This window comes from Chiloscyllium plagiosum, unplaced genomic scaffold, assembly GCF_037043375.1.
Source record: "Chiloscyllium plagiosum isolate Xiang-an unplaced genomic scaffold, Cpla_swu_hap1 HiC_scaffold_4, whole genome shotgun sequence".
NCBI lineage: Eukaryota > Metazoa > Chordata > Chondrichthyes > Orectolobiformes > Hemiscylliidae > Chiloscyllium > Chiloscyllium plagiosum.
This window is the reverse complement of record NW_028270142.1, coordinates 118,076,799-118,089,288: the sequence shown is the minus strand read 5'-3', so window position 1 is coordinate 118,089,288 and position 12,490 is coordinate 118,076,799. Positions and strand designations below refer to the sequence as shown.

The window sequence follows — 12,490 nt, the reverse complement described above, 5'->3', positions numbered from 1 at the left end:
AATTTTCCCAGATGCACTCCGATGTCCAGCAATACATGAATTCAACAGCAAAGACAGTAACTGCTAACTCTGTCAGTTAGCAGTGTGGGTTTCTTTTTCTCTTTCTCTCCTGCACTGACCTCACCCTGTGCTTCCTTTGTATGTACTTCTCCCTTTTAAAAGTGCTGTTGTTTTGACTTTTTTTTTCTCCAAAGTTCCAAAGCAATGCAACACCATATAAAACAGTAATTGATGCTCCTGGAATTCGAGGAAATCACCTCCAGGACCTAAAATACCTCAAAAAAGGAGCAGCTGTTACAGCCAGAAATTTTTCCTGTCCTCCATCTTGGATTACCCAGATTCCTTCTGGAGTTCCTCTAAATTTTAAAGGCTAATTCATCAATGTACATCAGGAAATGAAGTGGTTCTAATTTTGAGCCCTAGGAAACTCTACTGTATACTTTTGTCTGGTTTCAGGACATGGGAGTTCTTCAGGGTTGTTCCAAAATTCTTCAGCAGCTTCAACAGTGACCATCCCTCCTACATTCCCTCTAATAGCATGGCTGTGTGTGCATGCAACCACTTGAAGGGTCTGTGTGTGGTTATCAGCCTTCTGAGTGTATTCACATGTTCTGTCCAGAAGGCATTGCCATACACAGACCTAGAAGGCTCACACAGAAGAAAAGGTAAGGTCAGAAATGAAGATGTTAACTGAGGATTGTCCATCAAAATGTTCCACTCATGTCTACTCCGATATTTGTTTCCTTAGAGTTTTCATCTGCCACCTGCTTCATTCTATGCTGTGCCCTCCTCAGATACTGTTTAGCTAACTAACCAATCCAATTTAATCTCTCCTCACCTCAGATACATAATCCAAGTGTGAGATCTTTGACTCAATGTTGAGTTGTCCAATTTCAAATAACCTCCCTTCCCTCCACATGACTCCCTTCCACTCCTCCCAGCTACCTATCGGATTCATTCCTCCCATCAACCAACCAGGTTGTACCCTCTACCTGTCTTCACCTATCCCCACTTCACTACCCAACCCCCGCCACCCTCTTTATCTGCAGCTCCCTTGACACCCATCCCGAGTCCTGAAGAAGGGTTACACCTGAAACGTCAATTTCTCCACCTTCTGTTTCTGCCTGGCTTGCTGTGTTCTTCCAGCCTCCTGCTTGTCCACCTTAGATTCCAGCATCTGCAGTATTTTTTGTCTCTAACCAGATACTTGTTTCGGCCATTAAGTGGCAAGGGCATAACCATTTTCAGCAAGAGAGAATCTGATCATTGTCCCTAACATTCAACAAAACTACAATCATTGACCCCCCCAGTCATTAACACCCTCTTATTTGCCACTGACTAAAAATAAATTTGTAACAGCCTTATAATTATGATTTTTTTAGTGCAACATTTCTGAAGGTGACGTAACAGATTTAAAGTAATGTTGAAATAAAAGCATATGAATCCCAGACTTTACAGAGGAATACAGAACAAAAGTCAAAAGGTTGGATAATTTGCACCCAACTGGAGTATTGTCAAAACATGTGGTGCTGAAGAAGCACAGCAGGTCAGACAGCATCCAAGGAACACGAGAATTAATGTTTCGGGTATAAGCCCTTCGTTAGGAATGTCTGAGGAAAGATCACCTAAAACACGAACTCTGATTGCTGTTCACAGATGCTGCCTGACCTGCTGAGTGTGTTTTTTTAATAAAGATCTTATATGATTATTAAAAGAATCTGTAGGATAAGGATGGTGAGAAAGATTCAGTTGTTGCCTTTGAAAGGAATTTGTTTGAATACTTGTAGGAAAAAACATATAGCATATAGAGAGCATTGTGATATGATTGTGATTAATTGTTTGCTGATGTAAAGAGCTGGTGGACTCAATGTACTAAACTGCTTTAGTTCTGTGCAGTTTTATGATTCAGTGTAATAGTGTTGGACATAAACTTATGAATCACTTAGTTTTCATATATTACCTTTGCATAGAGGCTTCAACATGAAAGGAAAGAATCCAATTATAGCAGCATCATGGAAGAAATGTTTAAGCTATTTCCAGGTGATGACAAGCTCATGGAACAGGGACCAAACAGATGTCGGACATGTGCAGTCATAGGAAATTCTGGCAATTTAAAAGGATCTAATTACGGGCCATCGATTGATTCTAATAATTTAGTGATGAGGTAAGTTGCTTGATACTAAATAAATATGTTGCCCAATTATTAGTTGTGTAAAATATAAGCTCAGAACTCAACAAGTACAGCTTGTAATGGCTTATCTGTGGTTACAATTTCTCAAACCACTAGTTAACACTTTTTAAAAAAACTTTAACATAAGCAGCTAAAAGAGAGGAGGAACCAAATTGGAAGGAAGTAAGAAAGTATGCCAGCTTTTTGTTAATTGAGTATAAAGCTCAAATTCTATGCAGAAGGAACATGTTTAATACAATGTTTCTGCTTTGTGCTTTTCTGATGTTGTTCACTTACCATAGATTGGGCTTGTCCACTGCTGGACATTTGAATCTGGGACAAACTTGGCTTGGCAACCTAATCTCTGGATCAGTAATGATTTGGTGCACATTCCAAGATATGGACGTCATCATGACAGGATACCAAGACACTGAGAGAATGTTGCAATAGTATAGAATGTGTTCTCTGATAAGACTTTAAATAGCAATCTTCAATATCTACTTCCCCCTCTCACCCTGATTAAGTGTCCAGTTGCAAACACATTATGTTGGTGAGCTGCGAATTATATTTGTGTCCTGGTCAACAATCTTTTTTCAAGTAAAAGAACCAATGTATTTAGCTGTTTAGTCATCCCAGTATTCTTTGTGAGATCTTGCTCCATGAAAAATATTCTCCTGTATGTTTTCACTGCAACTGAAAGCAATTACATGTATTTGCATATGTAGTCGTTTGAGACATCCTGGATATTGCTGCAGTTGGATTAAGAAAAGCACAGTGTTATGACAATGATTCATTGGGTAATGCATTATGCAGGGAGATTGTACATCAAAAGTTCCCAGATTTTATTTGCACTTTTCTCGAAGAGTATTTGGTGCAGTCTTACAATATAGATTGATCTGTAAATTTCTGTCTTACTTGCATGAGAACTGAAGTAATTTTCTTGGTACCCACCCAGATTTAGCACAGATGAAGAATCAAAATTGGAACCTTACTTACCTGCATGGTATAGCCACTCAAGGTGCATTTATTACTCAGTGTGGCACTGACAAAGTATATTTTTTACTCCTAGTTCCTGCCTTTCCTCAGTAATTCTCACTGAGATAAAGTTCCACAGATGCTAGTTATCTTCAAGTACCTCAACCAAGTGACCATTTGTTAATAATGAACCATTGCAGGCTAATCCACTGCCAAAAATGTAAAACACCAACTTCCATAAGTTATAATATAAATTCTAGAACTGCACATATTTCTACAGCTGTGGCCTAACCTAACATTTTATACAATTCCAGCATAATCTCCCTGCTCTATGGATTGCCAAATAAAGTCAAGTGTCTCATGTCCCCTCTTATGGAATACTTGCTTTCAAGCCAAAGCACTGAGTTTAAGATCAGGGAGATTATGCTGGAACTTCATTAAAAGTTCATTGGGCAAATGCTGGAGTATTGTGTACAGTTCTGGAATCCACGTTATAAGAGGGATGTGATAACACTAGAGACGGTGCAGAGGAGATTTACTAGGATGTTGTCTGGGATGGAAGGTTTTAGTTATGAAGAAAGATTGGATACATTAGGGTTGTTTTCTTCGGAGCAGAGGAGACTGAAAGGGGACATGATCAAGATGTATAAAGTTATGAGAGCCATTGACAGTGTAGAGAGGAAGGAACCTTTCCCCTTGCTGGAGGGATCAATGACTGGATACGGATATTTAAGGTAAGGGAAAGTATGTTTCGAGGGCACATGGGGAAACATTTTTACACCCAGAGGCTGGTGGCAATCTTGGACTCACTACCCATAACAGTGGTAGAGGCATAAAATTTAAGAAGTGTTTAGATGTGAACTTGCACTGCCAAGACATATCAGGTTTTGGCCAAGTGGTGGAAAATGGGATTAAAGTAGTTAGGTAGTTGTTTTTGAATGTCATAGACTCAATGGGCCAAAGAACCTTTTTCTATTCTGTTGACAGCTATGACTCCAAATTTTATCATACGTATTTTATATTTATATGTAAACTTATATGTTTTGATTTTATAAAACTTGCCAAAGCCTTTCACATGAGCTTTAAAAAGCAATGCACTCTCAATGTCTTGCAGAAAAGGGTGAAAGCATCGAAACTCCTAATAGTGGTGATTCATGGCAGCTGCCAAGCTGTCTTGAATTCTCCTTTTCCCTGAGATCATGTGAAAACAGCTAAGAAAGGGAGACAGGCATCATCATTCCACCATGATAATCAAATTCCTTAGCGTGGGTTCAGCTGTGAAGAATGTAATCCTTGAAATCATTTACATTTTGACTGTGCTCAAACAATATAATATTTCACTGACACCACAAAACAAAGTATAACACCGAGTCACAAGGAGCTATGAGGCCAAATGATCAAAATCTTTATTAAAGAAACAATGCCAGGTGCAGAGACTAGGGACTGGGTATTCTAAAGCTTGGAGCCCCAGTTATTGACTGCCAAAAGTGGACTGATTCAAATTGGGAAACACAGAAGCACTGATAATAAGAAGATTGTGGTGCTAAACAGTGATAAGGAGAGGTGAGGCCACGAGGCTTTGAGAATAAGGATGAACACTTTGAAGTCACAATGTTGCTCACCTCACAACCAGTATTGGTCAGTTAGTACAGGGGGATTGGGGAACAGGATTTAGTGTGATTTAAGACATGAGCAGCGACATTTTGGATGACTGGGCAATTTCAAGTCTCAAAGGGTAGAAAGTGGGAGGAATATATTTGAATAGTTGAGCCTGGAAATAACAAAGGCATGATTCAGTTTTGCAAGGGTATGTGTTGATTTGAGTCATGTTACAGAAGTGAAAATAGAACTTCTTCTTGAGACATAAGTAAGAAGTCAGAAGCTCATCTTGTGACACCACAAAACCACAAAGCTGAAGCAAAACTGAACTAAGCACAGCTCAGACATAAACTCTCAGAGCTCCTAAATCGGTCTGATGGTAAACACTGAAAGCTAATAATGCTGAGACCAACTACAATAGAATCCCTATATCCACAGATTCAGTTTCCACGATTTCAGTTATCTGAGTTTACCGTGCCCCAGAAATATTATTTGCAACATGCCAGAAATAAATGCAGGGGGGCTCCCTGGGAGGTAGGTTTCCCATTTAAATAGTAGGGTTCGCTACTATCCACGATTTTGGGCATCCATTAGGTCTTGGAACGTATCACCCACGGATACGGGGGGGATATCTGTATAGACAGAGAGAAAGCCTTGCAGTTATGTGGTTTTCTTCCTATGCTTTTAAAGGCATTGGATGAGAACATTACAGATGTCAAGGCAGTAGTTTTCTAAAGTTCTTGGAAATGGCCTACTCCTGTTCCTAGTTTGTATGTCCCTACCTGGTATGTTATCTTGATTTGGGAAGGTTGATTGAAAAGTTGCACAAATTAAGAAAAATGAGAGAGTGACCAGTCAGGTTGTAGTAAAAACCGAAATGCTGGAAATACTCAGCAGGTCTGGCAGCAATTATTTCAAGCCAGTTACACTTCATCAGAATGCACGGTGGCACAGTGGTTAGCACTGCTGCCTCACAGCGCCAGAGATCCGGGTTCAATTCCCGCCTCAGGCGACTGACTGTGTGGAGTTTGCACATTCTCCCCGTGTCTGCGTGGGTTTCCTCCGGGTGCTCCGGTTTCCTCCCACAGTCCAAAGATGTGCAGGTCAGGTGAATTGGCCATGCTAAGTTGCCTGTAGTGTTAGGTTAGGGGTATGGGTGGGTTGCGCTTCGGCGGGTCAGTGTGGACTTGTTGGGCCGAAGGGCCTGTTTCCACACTGTAATGTAATGTAATTTAATCTAGAATGGGGAATATGCAAATTAGTTATCTGAACAGCTGTTGCTGGGGGTTTTTTTGGGCCTGGATTTTCATAGAACCAGAAGTCTCGGTACCTTATCAAAAATGTACCCAAGTCATTAATTACGTGGATTTTGACAAAGTGTTTAATGAAGTTCCTAACTAAAAACTGTTTGCAAAAAAGTGAAACTCATGGAACTGAAGGCAAATTTAGTGAGCTGGTTAGGAAATAGGCTGAATGAAAGCAGGCAGTGAGTTGAGAAAATAGGAGGATATGGCTAGTGGAACCCCAAGATATGTATTGAAACTTCATCTATTCTCTAGATTCCACAGTTCTGAGGGAGGGTCACTGAACCAGAAATGTTAACTCTGATTCCTCCCCACAGACACTGCTAGTTCTGCTGAGCCTTTCCAGTAATTTCTGTTTTTATTTGCTAAATTAATTAATAGCTTAGGAGAAAGTGAAGACTGCAGGTGCTGGAGTGTCAGAGTTAAAAAGTGTTGCATTGGAAAAGCACAGCAGGTCTAGCAGCATCCAAAGAGCCAGAGAGTCCTGATGAATGACTTATGCCCAAAATGTCAACTCTCCTGCTCTTTGGATGCAGCCTGACCTGCTGAACTTTACGAGTGCCACACCTTTTGACCAATTAATGGCTTGGATGATTAGACAGAAAGCTACTTGGCTGATGAAACAAAGATGGCCAGTGCTGTAACCTGTATAATGAAGTGGAAAATTAGAAGGAGATATCTATTTATTATGTAAATAAGCAAAACTGTGACATATTGATCTCAGTGTAGCCAAGTGTAAGATCATCCAATAAAAAAGAACAATGTGCTCTCTAAATGTGGAGGCCCAAGAATGCATCATTAAAAAATGAACAGGTGGAGAAAATAATCAAAAATGTCTAATGGAATAGAGGTCTCTCTCGAAATGAATAAAATGTAAAGGGGTTAGAAGTTATGCTTCAGGTGTAAAGCATTAGTTATATTATACCTGAAGTAGTGTTAGCAGTTCTTGGTATCACACCTTTATTGGCCTTTGTGGGTGTATAATGTAGATTTACTACAGCGATATATGAACTCCAAGCTTTAAGTGAAAGTAGAAATTTTTGAAAAGATTTGTATTCATAGAAACTGAGAAGTTGAGGGGTGACTTGATCTAAGTTTTCAGGAATGCTGAGACCAACTATATCCACCAGTTGCGCAAGGGAACACAGCCAAATAATTGGAACTAAAATAAAATTTAAGAACAACTTCTTCACATTAAAGAAATGGTACAAGTTTGGAACTTTCTCTCGTAAATAGTACCTGGTGCTAGGGCAATTGTTAAATTTAAGCCTGAGACTGGTATTTTTGTTAGTTCAATGGTATTAAGGAGTATGAAGCAATGGAAAACATAGAGGGTAAAAGTCACAAGTCAGCCATGACCTCACTGAACAGCAGAACGGGCTTGAGGAGTCAGAAGGCCGACACGAAAATAAATATTTTATGATTACGAAACACTTTTTATAACCTCAAGATGTTCCAAAGTGCCTTGCAACCAATGGACGTGTAGTTAACAATGTGGTAAAACCATGACGTCGAACACTTCTTCCGCCTCCGAGCTTACTTTCACAATCAGGACTCCCGCCCACCTTCCGAGGACACGTTCACCCACCTCCAACACATTGCATCCACCTGAACACCCCTCGCAGGCCTATTACCTGCCCTCAACCTCTTCATTTCCAACTGCCGCCAGGACATTAACCACCTCAACCTGTCTACCCCCCCTCCCCCACTCCAACCTCTCACCCTCACAACGTGCAGCCCTCCAATCCCTCTGCTCCAATCCCAACCTCACCACCAAGCCAGCAGATAAAGGGGGCGCAGTGGTAGTCTGGCACACTGACCTCAACACTGCTGAAGCCAAACGCAAACTCAAGGACACCTCTTCCTACCGCCCCCTCGACCATGACCCCATCCCCCATCACCAAACCATCCTCTCCCAGACCATACAGAACCTCATCACCTCAGGAGATCTCCCACCCACAGCTTCCAACCTCATAGTCTGGGAACCCTGCACTGCCCGGTTCTACCTCCTTCCCAAGATCCACAAGCCTGACCACCCTGGCCAGCCCATTGTCTCAGCATGCTCCTGCCCCACTGAACTCATTTCTACCTACATCGACACTGTCCTATCCCCCCTAGTCCAGGAACTCCCCACATACATTCAAGACACCACCCACACCCTCCACCTCCTCCAAGACATCCTTTTCCTCGGCCCCCAATGCCTCATCTTAACCATGGATATCCAATCCCTCTACACCTCCATCCGCCATGACCAGGGCCTCCAAGCCCTCCGGTTCTTACTCTCCCGACGTCCCCAACAGTACCCTTCCACCGACACTCATTCGTTTGGCTGAAGTGGTCCTCACCCTTAACAATTTCTCCTTCGAATCCTTCCACTTCTTCCAGACCAAAGGAGTAGCCATGGGCACCTGTATGGGCCCCAGCTATGCCTGTCTCTTTGTTGGCTACGTAGAACAGTCAATCTTCCATAATTACACCGGCACCACTCCCCACCTCTTCCTTCACTACATTGATGACTGCATTGGCACCACCTTGTGCTCTCGCGAGGAGGTTGAGCAATTCATCAACTTCACCAACACATTCCACCCTGACTTTAAATTTACCTGGACCATCTCTGACACCTCCCTCCCTTTCCTGGACCTCTCCATCTCCATTAATGACGACCGACTTGATACCGACATTTTTTACAAACCCACAGATTCCCACAGCTACCTGGATTACACCTCTTCCCACACCACCTCCTGCAAAAATGCCATCCCGTATTCCCAATTCCTCCGCCTCCGCCATATCTGCTCCCAGGAGGACCAGCTCCACCACAGAACACACTAGATGGCCTCCTTCTATAGAGACCGCTATTTCCCTTCCCACGTGGTTAAAGATGCCTTCCAACACATATCGTCCACATCCCGCACCTCCGCCCTCTGACCCCACCCCTCCAACCGTAACAAGGACAGAAAGCCCCTGGTGCTCACCTTCCACCCTACCAACCTTCGCATAAACCAAATCATCCGTCGACATTTCTGCCACCTCCAAACAGACCCCACCACCGGGGATATATTTCCCTCCCCACCCCTTTCCGCCTTCCGCAAAGACCGTTCCCTCTATGACTACCTGATCAGGTCCACGCCCCCCTTCAACCCACCCTCCCATCCTGGCACCTTCCCCGGCCATCGCAGGAATTGCAAAACCTGCGCCCACACTTCCTCCCTCACCTCCATCCAAGGCCCTAAAGGAGCCTTCCACATCCTTCAAAGTTTTACCTGCACCTCCACCAATATTATTTATTGTATCCGTTGCTCCCAATGCGGTCTTCTCTACATTGGGGAGACTGGACGCCTCCTAGCAGAGCGCTTTAGGGATCATCTCAGGGACACCCTCACCAATCAACACACCGCCCTGTGGCCCAACATTTCAACTCTCCCTCCCACTCTGCCGAGGACAAGGATGTCCTGGGCCTCCTTCACCGCTGCTCCCTCACCACCAGACGCCTGGAGGAAGAATGCCTCATCTTCCGCCTCAGAAAACTTCAACCCCAGGGCATCAATGTGGACTTCAACAGTTTCCTCATTTCCCCTTCCCCCACCTCACCCCAGTTCCAAACTTCCAGCTCAGCACTGTCCCCATGACTTGTCCTACCTGCCTATCTTCTTTTCCACCTAGCCACTCCACCCTCCCCCCCCCCCCCCAACTTATCACTTTCATCTCCTCCTCCACTCATTATCGTACTCTATGCTACTTTCTCCCCACCCCCAACCTCCTCTCACTTATCTCTCCACCCTTAAGGCTCTCTGCCTGTAATACTGATGAAGGGCTTTTGCCCGAAACATCGGTTTTACTGCTCCTTGGATGCTGCCTGAACAGCTGTGCTCTTCCAGCACCACTAATCCAGAGTGTAGTTAACAATGTCACATAGTAAACACAGCTTATTCACAACAAGCTCTGACAAAGACCATTATGATAATAGCTAATTTTGATGATTCAGCTTTAAGGAATAAGTATTGACCAGGTCACCATGAATAATTCCCATACTTGTTTTTAAAATTGTAGTGTCTCAACCTCCATAAAGTATCTCAAATAGATCTGGAATCATTTTAACATTTATTTAATATTTTATTGTCTTCTGAGGTAACCAGGTTTTCTCTCTTTGCCTCCTGTTCATGTAGAATGAATCGGGCACGGACTGTTGGCTATGAGGCGGATGTAGGCAGTAAAACTACGCATCACTTCATGTACCCTGAAAGTGCTCGAGATCTTGCAGAAAATGTTTCTTTGGTTCTCATCCCTTTTAAAATATTGGACATCCAATGGCTAATTAGTGCTTTTACAACAGGCAATATTACTCGGTGAGTGAATAACTAAATCTTTGCAAAAGAATAATAGTAGACAAGCATTTAACTCATGGTGGTCAATTCCTCTCCATATTATTTTTATGTTTCTATCCCTTGCCTGCCTTCTTGAATTGAGAAGACATTGACACATTTTGAGTTAGTGCTTGCGACCCTCCTACATCTGCCCAAGTATTCACTACCCGTGTGTAAGACTAAACAAGTGGCGTGTAGACTTCTGGGCTGTAAGGAGATGTTGATTGATCAGAATGCTCATTTAGAACATACTTGAAGGAGTGGAATAAGGTTGGGTCATTCATTTACTGTCTCTCTGTAAGTGTCTGTTAGACATCACAATTCTCAATTAAAATGGCATGTAAATTGAGATGCTTATCAAAGGTAAAATGTTCATCAGTGATCATTATTTATGAATTTTACACACAAGCATAAATATTAGCCACAGATATAAGCTGTTTGGCCTTTTGAGCTTGCTGCTCCACTCAGTAAGAACATGACCAATCTGATTGCAACCTCAACTTTGCATTTCTACCTACCCCTGATAACCTTTGACCTACTTGCTTATCAAGAATTTATCCACTTCTGACTAAAAAAAGTTCAAAAACTCTGATTTTGAAGAAATAAAAAAAAACTGCAAATGCTGGAAATCAGAAACAAAAACAGAAATTGCTGGAAAAGTTCAGTAGGTCTGGCAGTATCTGTGGAGAGAAATCAGACTTAACCTATCCGTTCCAGTATCCCTTCTTCAGAACTGATGGCGGCTTGGAAAAAGTTATTTTTATGCAGAAGATCGGGTGGGGATAGAGGTTAAGGAGTAAACGATATGTGGACATAGAGCCTAAAGAGAGAGAAGGACAATTGGATAGTCAAAGGAGTGAATAATGGTCAGCCTAGGAGAATGCTAAGAGATTCATAAACTCATCCATGCCGTCCAGATATCCTAACCTAATCTAGTCCCATTTGCCAGCACTTGGCCCATATCCCTATAAAGCCTTCCTATTCATATATCCATCCAGATGCCTTTTAAGTGTGTATGGGCAATATTAGTGGCTAACAATGTGTTGTGTGTAATAGACAATGTGATAACAAAGCCTGGTGTATTGGAGTTTGGGGTAAGGACATGGGAGAAGGTATCTCAAGCCCTAACATTGTTGGGCTCAGTATTGAGTCCAGAAGTTCTCAAGCAAAAAATGAGGTGCTGTTTGGGTCCAGTGACACTTCCTCAGAACTCTGAATTTTAAAGAAGATAGTTTCAATTCATGAAATTATCAGAGAAAAAGTTCATTATCTATATTTTAAATGGGCAACCTGTTATTTTGAAATGGTGACCCCCCCCCCCCCCCCCCCCGTACTGGATTCTCCCAGAAGAATAAAGTTTCATTCCACATCTACCCTGTAAAGACCCCTCCGGATCATAAATGTTTAAACTCTCATTCTTCTAAACTCCATCAAAAATGAGCCTAATTTATACAAGCCTCTCCCTTGTCATTAGAGAAGTCCATTGCATATAGAAGCGTAATAATTCTTCTCTGAACTAGTTTCAATACATTTACTTCCTTCCTTGATTAAAAAGACCAATACAGTACACGGTATTCTAAATGTGGTCTCACCAATGCTATATGAAACTAGAGCATGTCCCCTCATCTTTTGTATTCATATTACCTCACAATAAACAATAACATTCTCTTAGTCTTCCTAATAATTTTCTGTACCTGCATACTAATCTTCTGAAATTTATGCACAAAGGCACACCAATTCCAAAGTATCTGGAGCTCTTTCTACATTCAGCTAACATACATTCTTCCTATCAAAATGAACAACTTCACATTTTCCCGCATTATACATCATTTGCCACTTCTATGCCGACTTGCTTGAACTAGCTTTTCGTAACTTCCTTGTCTTTGTGTCATTAGCAAATTTGTTAATCCTCTCTTTCAACCTTCATCTTAGTCATTTCTGTGAATTTTAAACAGTTACGGTCCCAACACTGAGCCCTGCAGCACACCATTTGTCTCAGATCTTGCCAATCTGGAAATGACCCATTTATGTTGACTGTCTACCTCCTGCCACTCATCCACTTATCTGTCCATGCCAATATA

The 12,490-nt window shown here is 42.2% G+C and overlaps 1 protein-coding gene across 6 annotated transcripts in view; it reads left to right on the top strand.

The window, feature by feature from the left end:
- LOC122548910 (CMP-N-acetylneuraminate-beta-galactosamide-alpha-2,3-sialyltransferase 1-like) overlaps positions 1–12,490 on the top strand; it is a 131,117-nt gene that overhangs the window by 64,098 nt on the left and 54,529 nt on the right. For 4 of the 6 annotated variants that reach the window (XR_015757034.1, XM_087986615.1, XM_043687871.2 and 1 more), the window contains 3 exons: positions 1,971–2,164; positions 3,126–3,188; positions 10,212–10,391. Coding sequence is in view for 5 of the 6 variants with exons in the window: in XM_043687871.2 (XP_043543806.1) it covers positions 1,971–2,164; positions 3,126–3,188; positions 10,212–10,391 (437 nt within the window). In the remaining variant the exon portion in view is untranslated. The remainder of the gene's footprint in view (positions 1–1,970; positions 2,165–3,125; positions 3,189–10,211; positions 10,392–12,490) is intronic. The other 2 variants (XM_043687874.2, XM_087986614.1) reach the window with 1 other exon arrangement.